At 37.9% G+C, this 12,795-nt stretch overlaps 1 protein-coding gene across 4 annotated transcripts in view; it reads left to right on the forward strand.

Annotated features, from left to right (window-relative positions):
• ANKRD17 (ankyrin repeat domain 17) overlaps nt 1-12,795 on the forward strand; it is a 584,488-nt gene that overhangs the window by 410,564 nt on the left and 161,129 nt on the right. For all 4 annotated transcript variants that reach the window (XM_053703322.1, XM_053703325.1, XM_053703327.1 and 1 more), the window contains one exon: nt 2,752-2,868. In XM_053703322.1, the coding sequence (XP_053559297.1) occupies nt 2,752-2,868 (117 nt within the window). The remainder of the gene's footprint in view (nt 1-2,751; nt 2,869-12,795) is intronic.

A 12,795-nucleotide genomic window follows, 5' to 3' on the forward strand; every position in this document is an offset into this window, starting at 1 on the left:
ATGCCAGCCTTCTAGGCTGGGGAGCAGTCTGGAATTCCCTGAAGGCTCAGGGATCGTGGACTCAGGAGGAGAAACTCCTCCCAATAAACATTCTAGAATTAAGAGCAATATTCAATGCTCTTCTAGCTTGGCCTCAGTTAGCAAAACTGAGGTTCATCAGATTTCAGTCGGACAATATCACGACTGTGCCTTACATCAATCATCAAGGGGGAACCAGGAGTTCCCTAGCGATGTTGGAAGTCTCGAAGATAATTCGCTGGGCAGAGTCTCACTCTTGCCACCTGTCAGCGATTTACATCCCAGGCGTAGAGAACTGGGAGGCGGATTTCCTAAGTCGCCAGACTTTTCATCCGGGAGAGTGGGAACTTCACCCGGAGGTATTTGCTCAACTGATTCGTCGTTGGGGCGAACCGGATCTGGATCTCATGGCATCTCGCCAGAACGCGAAGCTTCCTTGTTACGGATCCAGGTCCAGGGACCCGGGAGCGGTGCTGGTAGATGCATTAGCAGCCCCTTGGGTTTTCAACATAGCTTATGTGTTTCCACCATTTCCGTTGCTACCTCGGCTGATTGCCAGGATCAAACAGGAGAGGGCATCGGTAATTCTGATAGCGCCTGCGTGGCCACGCAGGACCTGGTATGCAGACCTAGTGGACATGTCGTCCTGTCCACCATGGTCTCTTCCTCTGAGGCAGGACCTTCTAATTCAGGGTCCTTTCAACCATCCAAACCTAATTTCTCTGAGGCTGACTGCCTGGAAATTGAACGCTTGATTCTATCAAAGCGTGGGTTTTCGGATTCGGTTATTGATACATTAATACAGGCTCGGAAACCTGTGACCAGAAAAATTTACCATAAGATATGGCGTAAATTGTTATATTGGTGCGAATCCAAGAGTTACTCATGGAGTAAGGTTAGGATTCCTAGGATATTAGCTTTTCTACAAGAGGGTTTAGAAAAGGGTTTATCCACTAGTTCGCTAAAGGGACAGATTTCAGCTCTGTCTATTCTTTTACACAAACGTCTGGCAGAGAATCCAGACGTCCAGGCCTTTTGTCAGGCTTTGGCTAGAATTAAGCTTGTGTTTAAAGCTGTTGCTCCTCCGTGGAGCTTAAACTTGGTTCTTAAAGTTCTTCAGGGTGTTCCGTTTGAACCCCTTCATTCCATTGATATTAAGCTTTTATCTTGGAAAGTTTTGTTTTTGATGGCTATTTCCTCGGCTCGAAGAGTCTCTGAGTTATCTGCCTTACATTGTGATTCTCCTTATCTGATCTTTCATTCAGACAAGGTAGTACTGCGTACTAAACCTGGGTTTTTGCCTAAGGTTGTTTCTAACAGGAATATCAATCAAGAGATTGTTGTTCCATCATTATGTCCTAATCCTTCTTCAAAGAAGGAACGTCTTTTGCATAATCTAGACGTGGTCCGTGCTCTGAAGTTCTACTTACAGGCAACTAAAGATTTTAGACAAACTTCTTCTCTGTTTGTCGTTTACTCTGGACAGAGGAGAGGTCAAAAGGCTTGGGCTACCTCTCTCTCTTTTTGGCTTCGTAGCATAATACGTTTAGCCTATGAGACTGCTGGACAGCAGCCTCCTGAAAGAATTACAGCTCATTCCACTAGAGCTGTGGCTTCCACCTGGGCCTTTAAGAATGAGGCCTCTGTTGAACAGATTTGCAAGGCTGCAACTTGGTCTTCACTTCATACTTTTTCCAAATTTTACAAATTTGACACTTTCGCTTCTTCGGAGGCTGGTTTTGGGAGAAAGGTTCTACAGGCAGTGGTTCCTTCTGTTTAATGTTCCTGCCTTGTCCCTCCCATCATCCGTGTACTTAGCTTTGATATTGGTATCCCATAAGTAATGGATGACCCGTGGACTGAACACACTTAACAAGAGAAAACATAATTTATGCTTACCTGATAAATTTATTTCTCTTGTAGTGTGTTCAGTCCACGGCCCGCCCTGTCTTTTTAAGGCAGGTTCTAAATTTTAAAATTATAACTCCAGTCACCACTGCACCTTATAGTTTCTCCTTTCTCGTCTTGTTTCGGTCGAATGACTGGATATGACATGTGAGGGGAGGAGCTATATAGCAGCTCTGCTTGGGTGATCCTCTTGCAACTTCCTGTTGGGAAGGAGAATATATCCCATAAGTAATGGATGACCCGTGGACTGAACACACTACAAGAGAAATAAATTTATCAGGTAAGCATAAATTATGTTTTTGCCCTGCTTTGTCTTTCCTGTTTTTCTGTTTCCTGCTTCTATTTGGCTATATGTATGACTGAGCATTCAGGTTAAGTGGGAGGGATTGAAAGGGTCTTCTTCTAGTGGACTGGAGGGTAATTACTATGTCTTGTGAACTCTCATCATTAGGAAAGAAATACATTTAGAAATACTGGTTGGATACACTTGTTTTCTGGAGGCATTAGATAGAAATAACATTTTTATCCCCAACACATCTGAAATGGCTATTACTAACTTTTTCTTAATGCCTTCCCTTTGATATTGAAAAATACTACTGAAATTAACTATCAAATTTGAAAAATCTAATTTGTTTACAATTACAATCTTATACATGACTTCAGTTTAAGATTTAGGCCATTTTTAAATATATTTAAGAATTTGCCGTAGTGACATTATTTTATAGAATTAATAATAAAAAAAAAGACAATTTAATTTATGTTCAGTGCTATTTAGACTTTACGTCATGCGTGTGATTATTCACCATTTGATTCCGTTAATTTCAGGAGATGTTGAAGAAGTGTCACCTTTGTATGGAATCAATTGTTCAAGCCAAAGATAGGCAAGCTGCTGAAGCAAACAAAAATGCAAGTATCCTCCTGGAGGAGCTGGATTTGGAAAAGGTAAAGCCCTGTTGTATTTTATTGACTCTTTGCTGCAAATGTTTTAAAATACCTTAAATTAAAAAAAAAAAAAATTACATTATCAAATGCATATTTAGTTTGAAGCTGCATTTGTGTTAAAGGGATCAAAGGGTCTAAATTGAAATGTGCATAAATGCATTTCAGTTTGAAATAGAAGCAGTTCGATATAATATAACAAACCTTCACAGGAAGTGGGTATGCTGTGGAAAACCAGTAATAACTTTTACTGGAAGCATTTTTGGATGTATATTGCTGAAATTCACATTTCAGTTTTGGCCTTTCAATCTTCATTCACCATATACACTCTTTCTATGTGTCTGCTATAGTTTGTTTTTCTCTCTCACTCCCCCTCTAGTTCTGGGAGTAATAGCACTCTGTCTCTTGTATGCCGTCTATGGTTAAATCTACTTTTTAATTCAAAATAAATTGCAAAAGAAAAATGTGGGTCTTAGAATTTGAATTAAAAGGACATTAAACACAAACATTTTCTTTTATTATTCAGATAGAGAATACAATTTTTAAAAAGTTTCCAATTTACTTCTATTATCAAAAATGTTTCATTTTCATGTTATTTATTGTTAAAGAGATACCTAGGTAGGTAGCGTGCACATGCCTGAAGCACCACATGACAGGAAATGGTGCTGCCATCTAGTGCTACTGTTAATGTATAACATTGTTGCAAAACTGCTGCTATATAGTGCTGCAGACACGTTCACACTCTTGAGCTTACATTTCTGCTTTTCAAAGAAGGATAACCAGAAAATGAAAAAATATATGCCGTAAATTAGGAAATTTTATGTTCTATCTAAATCATGAATGAAAGAAATAGTTTTTTACGTCCCTTTAAGCTCTATAAACCTAATATGTTGTTCATTGGTCTTCATCTGACATTTAGTTTTCAAGAACAGTCAATTTATAATAGGTGTGTATTTATCCATTCACTCCCTTAAACCTTTAACTGTTAAATTCTTAAATGTGCCTGAATATGTTTAGACTTATTAGACACTAGCGCTTCCAGCTTAAAATGCTTCAAAATTAAAGGCACAGTAAAGTCAAAATTAAACTTAAATTGATTGGATCAAACGTAAAATTTTAAACAACTTTCCAATTTATTTCTGTTTTAGTTCTCTTGCTATACTTTGTTAAAGAGTAATCCTAGGTGAGCTTAGGAGCATGCACATGTTTTAAAGGGACATTAAACATAAAATAAATGCAAGATAGAATGATGCATTCAAAGAAAATATTAGTCTTAGAATAACATGTAGGTGTATTTTTTAAGGTTTAATTAGCGGTTTAAATATTGACAAAATAAGTGTAAATTTTTAGTGTCTAAAACAATGGGATATGCCATGTTGTAACTTAGGTTATCTCCTCTGGTGTGGCCAGTTATGGACAGTTATAAATAGGTTACTAGAGTGTGCAGCTAATGACTGTGTGGAATAATGAATTATCCATTTCTAACGAACTGAAAAGCTCACAGTTTCAGAATAGAATTACAGGAAAAGGAGACAAAATAAATATCATCACAAAGTGTGTAATGTCCCTTTAAATTATCTGGTAATAGTGTTTGCTACATTGTTAAAGGACAAGTCAACACGGTAAATTTGCATAATCAACAAATTCAAGATAACAAGACAATGCAATAGCACTTAGTCTGAACTTCAAATGAGTAGTAGACAATTTTAAATGTTATGTCTATTTGCACTTCCACTGTACCATGTGACAACCATGCATACACGTTTATTCTGTGAATTCTTGCACATGCTCAGTAGGAGCTGGTGACTCAAAAAGTGTACATATAAAAAGACTGTGCACATTTTGTTAATGGAAGTAAATTAGAAAGTTGTTTAAAATTGCATGCTCTATCTGAATAATTAAAGTTTAATTTTGACTTGAGTGTCCATTTAATAGCAATGTTATACATAGTTACAAACACTGCTGATTTAGACGTGTGCACTCTTGAGCTCCTAACATCTTACCTAGATTTAGTTTTCAACAAAGAATACCAAAAGGACAAGGCAAATTTGATAATAGAAATACATTTGAAAGTTGCTTAAAATGACATGCCCTACCTGAATCATGAAATTTAAATTTTGACTTAACTTTCCCTTTAAATAAAGTAGAATTGCATAATCGACAAATGCATAATGTCTTCATTTTAAATAGAATTTTTTTTCTCCATGACAAATTTAAAAGTTCAAACAATTTCCCTTCCCCCTGAATCATGTGACAGCCATCAGACAATCACACAATGCATATACTTATACTGTGGATTCTTACACATGCTCAGCAGAAGCTTGTGGTTCAGAAAGTGTGCACATTATGATAATAGAAGTAAATTTGAAAATTGTTTACAATAGCAATCTCTATTTGAATCATGAAAGTTTCATTTTGACTTTAGGGTTTAGTCTGCACTTGGTATAATGCCTGCCCCATTAACACTAAAGGGACACTCAAGTCAAAATTAAACTTTGCAATTTTAGACAACTTTCCAATTTACTTCTATTAACATTTATATTTACACTTTTTGAGTCACTAGCTCTTACTGAGCATGTGCAAGAATACATATATGCATTTGTGATAGCTGTCACTTGTCACACTATACAGGGTTAGTAGAAATAGACATAACTTTGAAATTTGTCAGAAAAAAAAAAATCTATCATTCATTTGAAATTCAGACTAAGTGCTATTGCATGGACTTTTTATTGTGCATTTGTTGACTGTGCAAATCTACTATATTTACTGGTCCTTAATGCTATTCATTATGTCAAACCCAAGCTAGAACAGCTGAATTAGAGTGAAAGGAGTAAGCTCATAGTCAGAATAATTTTAATCTCTTTAAAATGTACCATGACTTATTTTTTGGATGGTACTTCCTTTATGGACTCTATGGATGTGTTCCAAACCATACGGCTTTCTCTACCAGTTTATCAAATGCTCCACTTTTTGAATTGGTTTTCTTGGAAAGCCACCGAATCATGCCAATACATGTCAACTTTTTACCACAAGAATGCTTATGTTTTGCTTTCTGGTTGGTCTATTCCACTTGGATAGCCATGGAATCATGTCTACTTCAACCACAAGGATTCTTTTTTTTTTTTTTTTTTTTTTTTACTTGCCAGATTTTGGCAATTCCATTTGTTATGGCCCCATGGGTATTTACAAAATCTTTGCAATTCTCATCTCCTTATTGTCACTGCATGGAATCTCGTGTAGCTTGCTCATGTCTGAAGATCTATATAGTGCAATCACTGTCATCTAGTGCTTTTATCACCTCCCTTCCCCCTAACCCCAGTCTTTCTCTTTGCCTACGTTAGAGCAAGGAAGTGGTAAATTTAGGTGTTAGTAATAGATTCTTCAAGCAAGATTTTATTATTTTTTAAGTAGTACAAGATTGTGCTGCTTTGTTCTGGGGTGTAGCCATAGTCCATATCACTCTCTTCAGTAGAGCAGTGGTGGCTTTAGAGCAATGGGAACTTGTGGGACATAATTCTCACTGCGCCTCCCATGTAATTTTTGCTGCCCTAATCCTGATAGCCTGAGTAAGATTACTCAGTCTTTATTTTTTTCTTCACAGGGCTATGTAAGGGAGAGGACCTCTAAAACCTGGTGAGCTGCCTTGCTGTCTGGCAGATTTATGAGGTAAGTACTGACTTTTTTTATTCTGGGTCTGGGAAATAAAGGACCTCAGAGAAAGTTGGAGCAATTTATTTACTTGGGACATAAATCCTCCTATAGATAAGAGGGGACTTATATGACAACACTTTAGGCAGGCACTGGGGCTGAGGAGATTTTTAGGCTTAGTATGAGGTGGTTTTTCACTGCTCCCGGGGACTTAACTTTAGCATAAGATGCCGACCGGGAGATTTCTTTTTGAGACGCCCATGATGGGCGGAGCTATGTGAGGCGGCAATTTGGGTTGCGCGCCACTTTCTCAGCACTTCCTGATGTCGGGAGGAATGAGAGTATTAGAAACAAATTCCTCAGAGTGTTAAGACATGCGTTAGGACCGGACAGCGGCTCGTTATCAACTACAACTGAGTTTCCGGATCTTTTGCTGAGGGGATTGTAGCCGGTGTCAGCAGGGCAGGTGGGCACCTCAGCAAAGTTAAGCCGAGGTGTAGAGGTGTTATGCAGTATTTGTGTAGCTATTTAGCCCTCTGCATACAAAAATAAGTTACGTTTTAAAATTTAAAAATGTCACTTGTTCTTCATGTTTTGATGCCAATGTGGAACCACCAATCCCTTTCTGTTCCTCATGTATTAAGAGAACTTTAAATTATAGGCATAGACTTTTTTCTGAGCCAACATTTTCTAAGGCGAATGCTGTTCAGGAGTCTAATGACAATGTTCAATATATGCTGAAACTTTCTCCTCAAGTGTCCCAAATGTTATCGCCCACACATGCAGTGCCCTGCGCTTCCTCTCAAACTCCACCTGGAGTTACTTTGCAAGACATTGCTTCCTTAATGTATCTGTATCGGTGGTATCTGATGTATTGAGGGAATGTGCAAGAGGAAATGCATTCAATCAGTGAATAAGGTTGCTGATACAGTAGTGGCTATTCCGAATGTTTCTTCCCAGAAACCTGAAGAGGAAGATACTTCGGTAGTATCTGAGGGGGAAATCTCAGACTCAGACAGTGTAATACCTTTATCTGATAATGAAGTTATTTTTCAGGTTTAAGCTTGAACACCTCCGTTTGTTACTTAAGGAGGTTTTAGCTACCTTGGACGACTCCAACACTACTGTCGTAGTCAATCCTAAAAAGTCCAGTAAACTAAACAAGTATTTTGACGTGCCCTCCATGGTAGAAGTATTTGCTGTACCAGATAGGGCTACAGAGATTATTGCTAAGGAAGGGGAGAGACTGGGTATCCCTTTTCTTTCATGTAATTGGCAAGAGTCCATGAGCTAGTGACGTATGGGATATACAATCCTTCCAGGAGGGGCAAAGTTTCCCAAACCTCAAAATGCCTATAAATACACCCCTCACCACACCCACAATTCAGTTTTACAAACTTTGACTCCTATGGAGGTGGTGAAATAAGTTTGTGCTAAGATTTCTACGTTGTCATGCGCTTCTCAGCATTTTGAAGCCCGATTCCTCAGAGGGATGTGAAGGGAGTATCACCTATTTAATACAATGGCCATCCTAACAGGGATCTATTTCATAGGTTCTCTGTTATCGGTCGTAGAGATTAATCTCCTACCTCCCTTTTCAGATCGACGATATTCTCTTATATACCATTACCTCTACTGATTCTTGTTTCAGTACTGGTTTGACCATCTGCTATATGTGGATGAGTGTCTTTTGGTATGTATGTTTCATTTATTTAAAACACTCTCAGCTATGGTTTGGCACTTTGTATATAAAGTTCTAAATATATGTTTATACTTATATTTGCCATTATTCAGGTTTATCAGTATATTTCCTTTTTTGCAGACTGTCAGTTTCATATTTGGGAAATGCATTAAAAAAATAAAAAAATAAAAGTTTTTTACCTGAAGTTTTCAAATTGATTTTTTTTCTAAATTGTGGCCTGTATTAGGCTCACGTGAGCGCAAAATGCTATAATTTATTGCGTCATTCTTGGCGCGAGAATTACGTTTGTTTATGCAAATTCGTCATTTCTGGCGTCTTAGTTGACGCCGAGTCTTTTCACGAGGTTGTGTCATCTATGACGCTCATGTTTGTTGTGGGCGTCATACTTGTTATTATTTAAGACTTCATTTCCTTTTGCCTCTGGTCCTTTTTTTCTTTGTCAGAGGCCTATTCTGTTTGCATTTTTTCCCATTCCTGAAACTGTCATATAAGGAAATAGATAATTTTGCTTTATGTGTTGTTTTTTTCTCTTACATATTGCAAGATGTCTCAATCTGATCCTGTTTCAGAATCTACTACTGGAATCCTACTGCCTGATATTGGTTCTACCAAAGCTAAGTGCATTTGTTGTAAACTTGTAGTAACTGTTCCTCCGGTTGTAGTTTGTAATAGTTGTCATGATAAACTTTTACATGCAGAGAATATTTCCATCAGTAGTGTTGCATTACCTGTTGCTGGTCCATCAACATCTAATGTTCAGGATATTCCTGTCAATTTGAGAGAATTTATTTCTGATTCCATTCAGAAGGCTTTGTCTGCCATTCCGCCTTCTAATAAACGTAAAAGGTATTTTAAAACTTCTCATACAGTTGATGAATTTTCAAATGACCGACAACATACTGATTTATCTATCTCTGATGAGGATCTGTCTGATTCAGAGGATCCTGCCTCAGATATTGACACTGACAAATCTTTGTATTTATTTAAAATGCAGTATATTCGTTCTTTATTGAAGGAAGTGTTGATTGCATTAGATATAGAGGAGTCTAGTCCTCTTGATACTAAAACTAGTAAACGTTTAAATTCGGTTTTTAAACCTCATGTAGTTATTCCAGAGGTTTTTCCAGTTCCTGATACTATTTCAGATATGATTTCAAAGGAATGGAATAGACTGGGTACTTCTTTTACTCCTCCAAGGTTTAAAAAATTGTATCCTTTGCCTACTGATAGATTGGAGTTTTGGGAGAAAATCCCCAAAGTTGATGGGGCCATCTCTACTCTTGCTAAGCGTACTACTATTCCTACGGAAGACAGTACTTCTTTTAAAGATCCTTTAGATAGGAAACTTGAATCCTATCTAAGGAAGGCTTATTTATGTTAACGTCATCTTCTTAGGCCTGCTATTTCTTTGGCTGATGTTGCAGCTGCTTCAACTTTTTGGTTGGAAACTTTAGCGGAACAAGTATCAGACCATAATATGTATAGTATTGTTAAGTTACTTCAACATGCTTTTAATTTTGTTTGTGATGCCATTTTTTATATCAGAATTGATGTTAGATATATGTCTTTAGCTATTTTAGCTAGAAGAGCTTTATGGCTTAAATCTTGGAATGCTGATATGACTTCTAAATCATCGTTGCTATCTCTTTCTTTCCAAGGTAATAAATTATTTGGTTCTCAGTTGGATTCTATAATTTCAACTGTTACTGTGGGAAGGGGGCTTTTTTACCTCAGTATAAAAAAAATCTAAGGGTAAATTTAAAGCTTCTAACCGTTTTCGTTCCTTTCGACAGAATACGGAACAGAAACCTAATCCTTCCCCTACGGAATCTGTTTCCAATTGGAAGCCTTCCTCAGTCTGGAATAAATCCAAGCCATTTAAGAGATCTAAACCAGCCCCCAAGTCCGCATGAAGGTGCGGTCCTCATTCCAGCTCAGCTGGTAGGGGGCAGACTAAAATTTTTCAAGGATGTTTGGATAAATACAGTCCAAAATCATTGGATTCAGAACATTGTCTCTCAAGGGTACAGAATAGGTTTCAGAGTAAGACCGCCTGTGAGAAGTTTCTTTCTCTCACACATTCCAGTGAACCCCGAGAAAGCACAGGCTTTCCTGAAGTGTGTTTCAGACCTGGAGTCTTCTGGGGTAATCGTGCCGGTTACTTTTCAGGAACAGGGTCTGGGGTTTTATTCAAATCTTTTCATTGTCCCAAAGAAAGAAAATTCATTCAGACCAGTTCTGGATCTAAAAATCTTGAATAGTTATATAAGAATACCAACATTCAAAATGGTGACTATAAGGACTATTCTGCCTTTTGTTCAGCAAGGGCATTATATGTCCACAATAGGATTACAGGATGCATATCTTCATATTCTGATTCATCCAGATCACTATCAGTTCCTGAGATTCTCTTTCTTTCATGTAATTAGCAAGAGTCCATGAGCTAGTGACGTATGGGATATACATTCCTACCAGGAGGGGCAAAGTTTCCCAAACCTCAAAATGCCTATAAATACACCCCTCACCACACCCACAATTCAGTTTTTACAAACTTTGCCTCCCATGGAGGTGGTGAAGTAAGTTTGTGCTAAGGAGGGACTCACAGTCCTCAGGCTATGAATGAAGTATCTCGGATACTTGTATGGGCGGAATCCAGCTCCTGTCTAATCTCTGCGGTTCACATCCCAGGTATAGACAATTGGGAAGCGGATTATCTCAGTTCACAGAAAGATTGCTAATCATCCTGATATTCATTGTTTTGTACAGGCTTTGGTTCGTATCAAGCCTGTCATTAAGTCAATCTCTCCTCCTTGGAGTCTTAATTTGGTTCTGAGGGCTTTACAGGCTCCTCCGTTTGAACCTATGCATTCTCTGGATATTAAATTACTTTCTTGGAAAGTTTTGTTCCTTTTGGCCATCTCTTCTGCTAGAAGAGTTTCTGAGTTATCTGCTCTTTCTTGTTAATCTCCTTTTCTGATTTTTCATCAGGATAAGGCAGTTTTGCGGACTTCATTTAAATTTTTACCTAAAGTTGTGAATTCTAACAACATTAGTAGAGAAATTGTTGTCCCTTCATTGTGTCCTAATCCTAAGAATTCTCTGGAGAGATCTTTACATTCTTTGGATGTAGTAAGAGCTTTGAAATATTATGTTGAAGCTACTAAAGGTTTCAGAAAGACTTCTAGTCTATTTGTTATCTTTTCTGGTTCCAGGAAAGGTCAGAAGGCTTCTGCCATTTCTTTGGCGTCTTGGTTAAAGTCTTTGATTCATCATGCTTATGTAGAGTCTGGTAAGTCCCCCGCCTCAAAGGATTACGGCTCATTCTACTAGGTCAGTTTCTACTTCCTGGGCTTTTAGGAAAGAAGCTTCTGTTGATCAGATCTGCAAAGCAGCAACTTGGTCTTCTTTGCATACTTTTACTAAATTCTACCATTTTGATGTTTTTTCTTCTTCAGAAGCAGTTTTTGGTAGAAAAGTACTTCAGGCAGCTGTTTCAGTTTGATTCTTCTGCTTATTATTTAATTTTTTTTTATTTGGGTTGTGGATTATTTTTTCAGCGGAATTGGCTGTCTTTATTTTATCCCTCCCTCTCTAGTGACTCTTGCGTGGAAGTTCCACATCTTGGGTATCTGCTATCCCATACGTCACTAGCTCATGGGCTCTTGCTAATTACATGAAAGAAAACATAATTTATGTAAGAACTTTCCTGATAAATTTATTTCTTTCATATTAGCAAGAGTCCATGAGGCCCACCCTTTTTTGTGGTGGTTATGATTTTTTTTGTATAAAGCACAATTATTCCAATTCCTTATTTTTGATGCTTTCGCTCCTTTCTTATCACCCCACTTCTTGGCTATTCGTTAAACTGAATTGTGGGTGTGGTGAGGGGTGTATTTATAGGCATTTTGAGGTTTGGGAAACTTTGCCCCTCCTGGTAGGAATGTATGTCCCATACGTCACTAGCTCATGGACTCTTGCTAATATGAAAGAAATTAATTTATCAGGAAAGTTCTTACATAAATTATGTTTTTGCAGACAAGCATTACCAATTTGTTGCTCTTCTTTTTGGCCTAGCAATAGCTCCAAGGATCTTTTCAAAGGTTCTTGGTGCCCTTCTCTCTGTAATCAGAGAGCGGGGTATTGCAGTGTTTCCTTATTTGGACGATATCTTGGTACTTGCTCAGTCTTTACGTTCTGCAGAATCTCACACAAATCAACTAGTGTTGTTTCTTCAAAGACATGGTTGGAGGATCAATTTACCAAAAAGTTATTTGATTCCTCACACAAGGGTAACCTTTGTAGGTTTCCAGATAGACTCAGTATCCATGACTTTGTCTCTAACAGACAAGAGACGTTTGAAGTTGGTTGCAGCCTGTCAGAACCTTCAGTCTCAGTCAGAACCTTCAGTAACTATGTGCATGGAGGTTTTAGGTCTCATGACTGCAGCATTGGACGCAATCCCCTTTGCTCGTTTTCACATGAGACCTCTTCAGCTTTGTATGCTGAACCAATGGTGCAGGGATTATACAAGGATATCACAATTAATATCCTTAAATCCCAATGTTAGACTATCTCTGACT

This window comes from Bombina bombina, chromosome 2 (assembly GCF_027579735.1).
Source record: "Bombina bombina isolate aBomBom1 chromosome 2, aBomBom1.pri, whole genome shotgun sequence".
In the NCBI taxonomy this organism is placed as follows: Eukaryota; Metazoa; Chordata; class Amphibia; order Anura; family Bombinatoridae; genus Bombina; species Bombina bombina.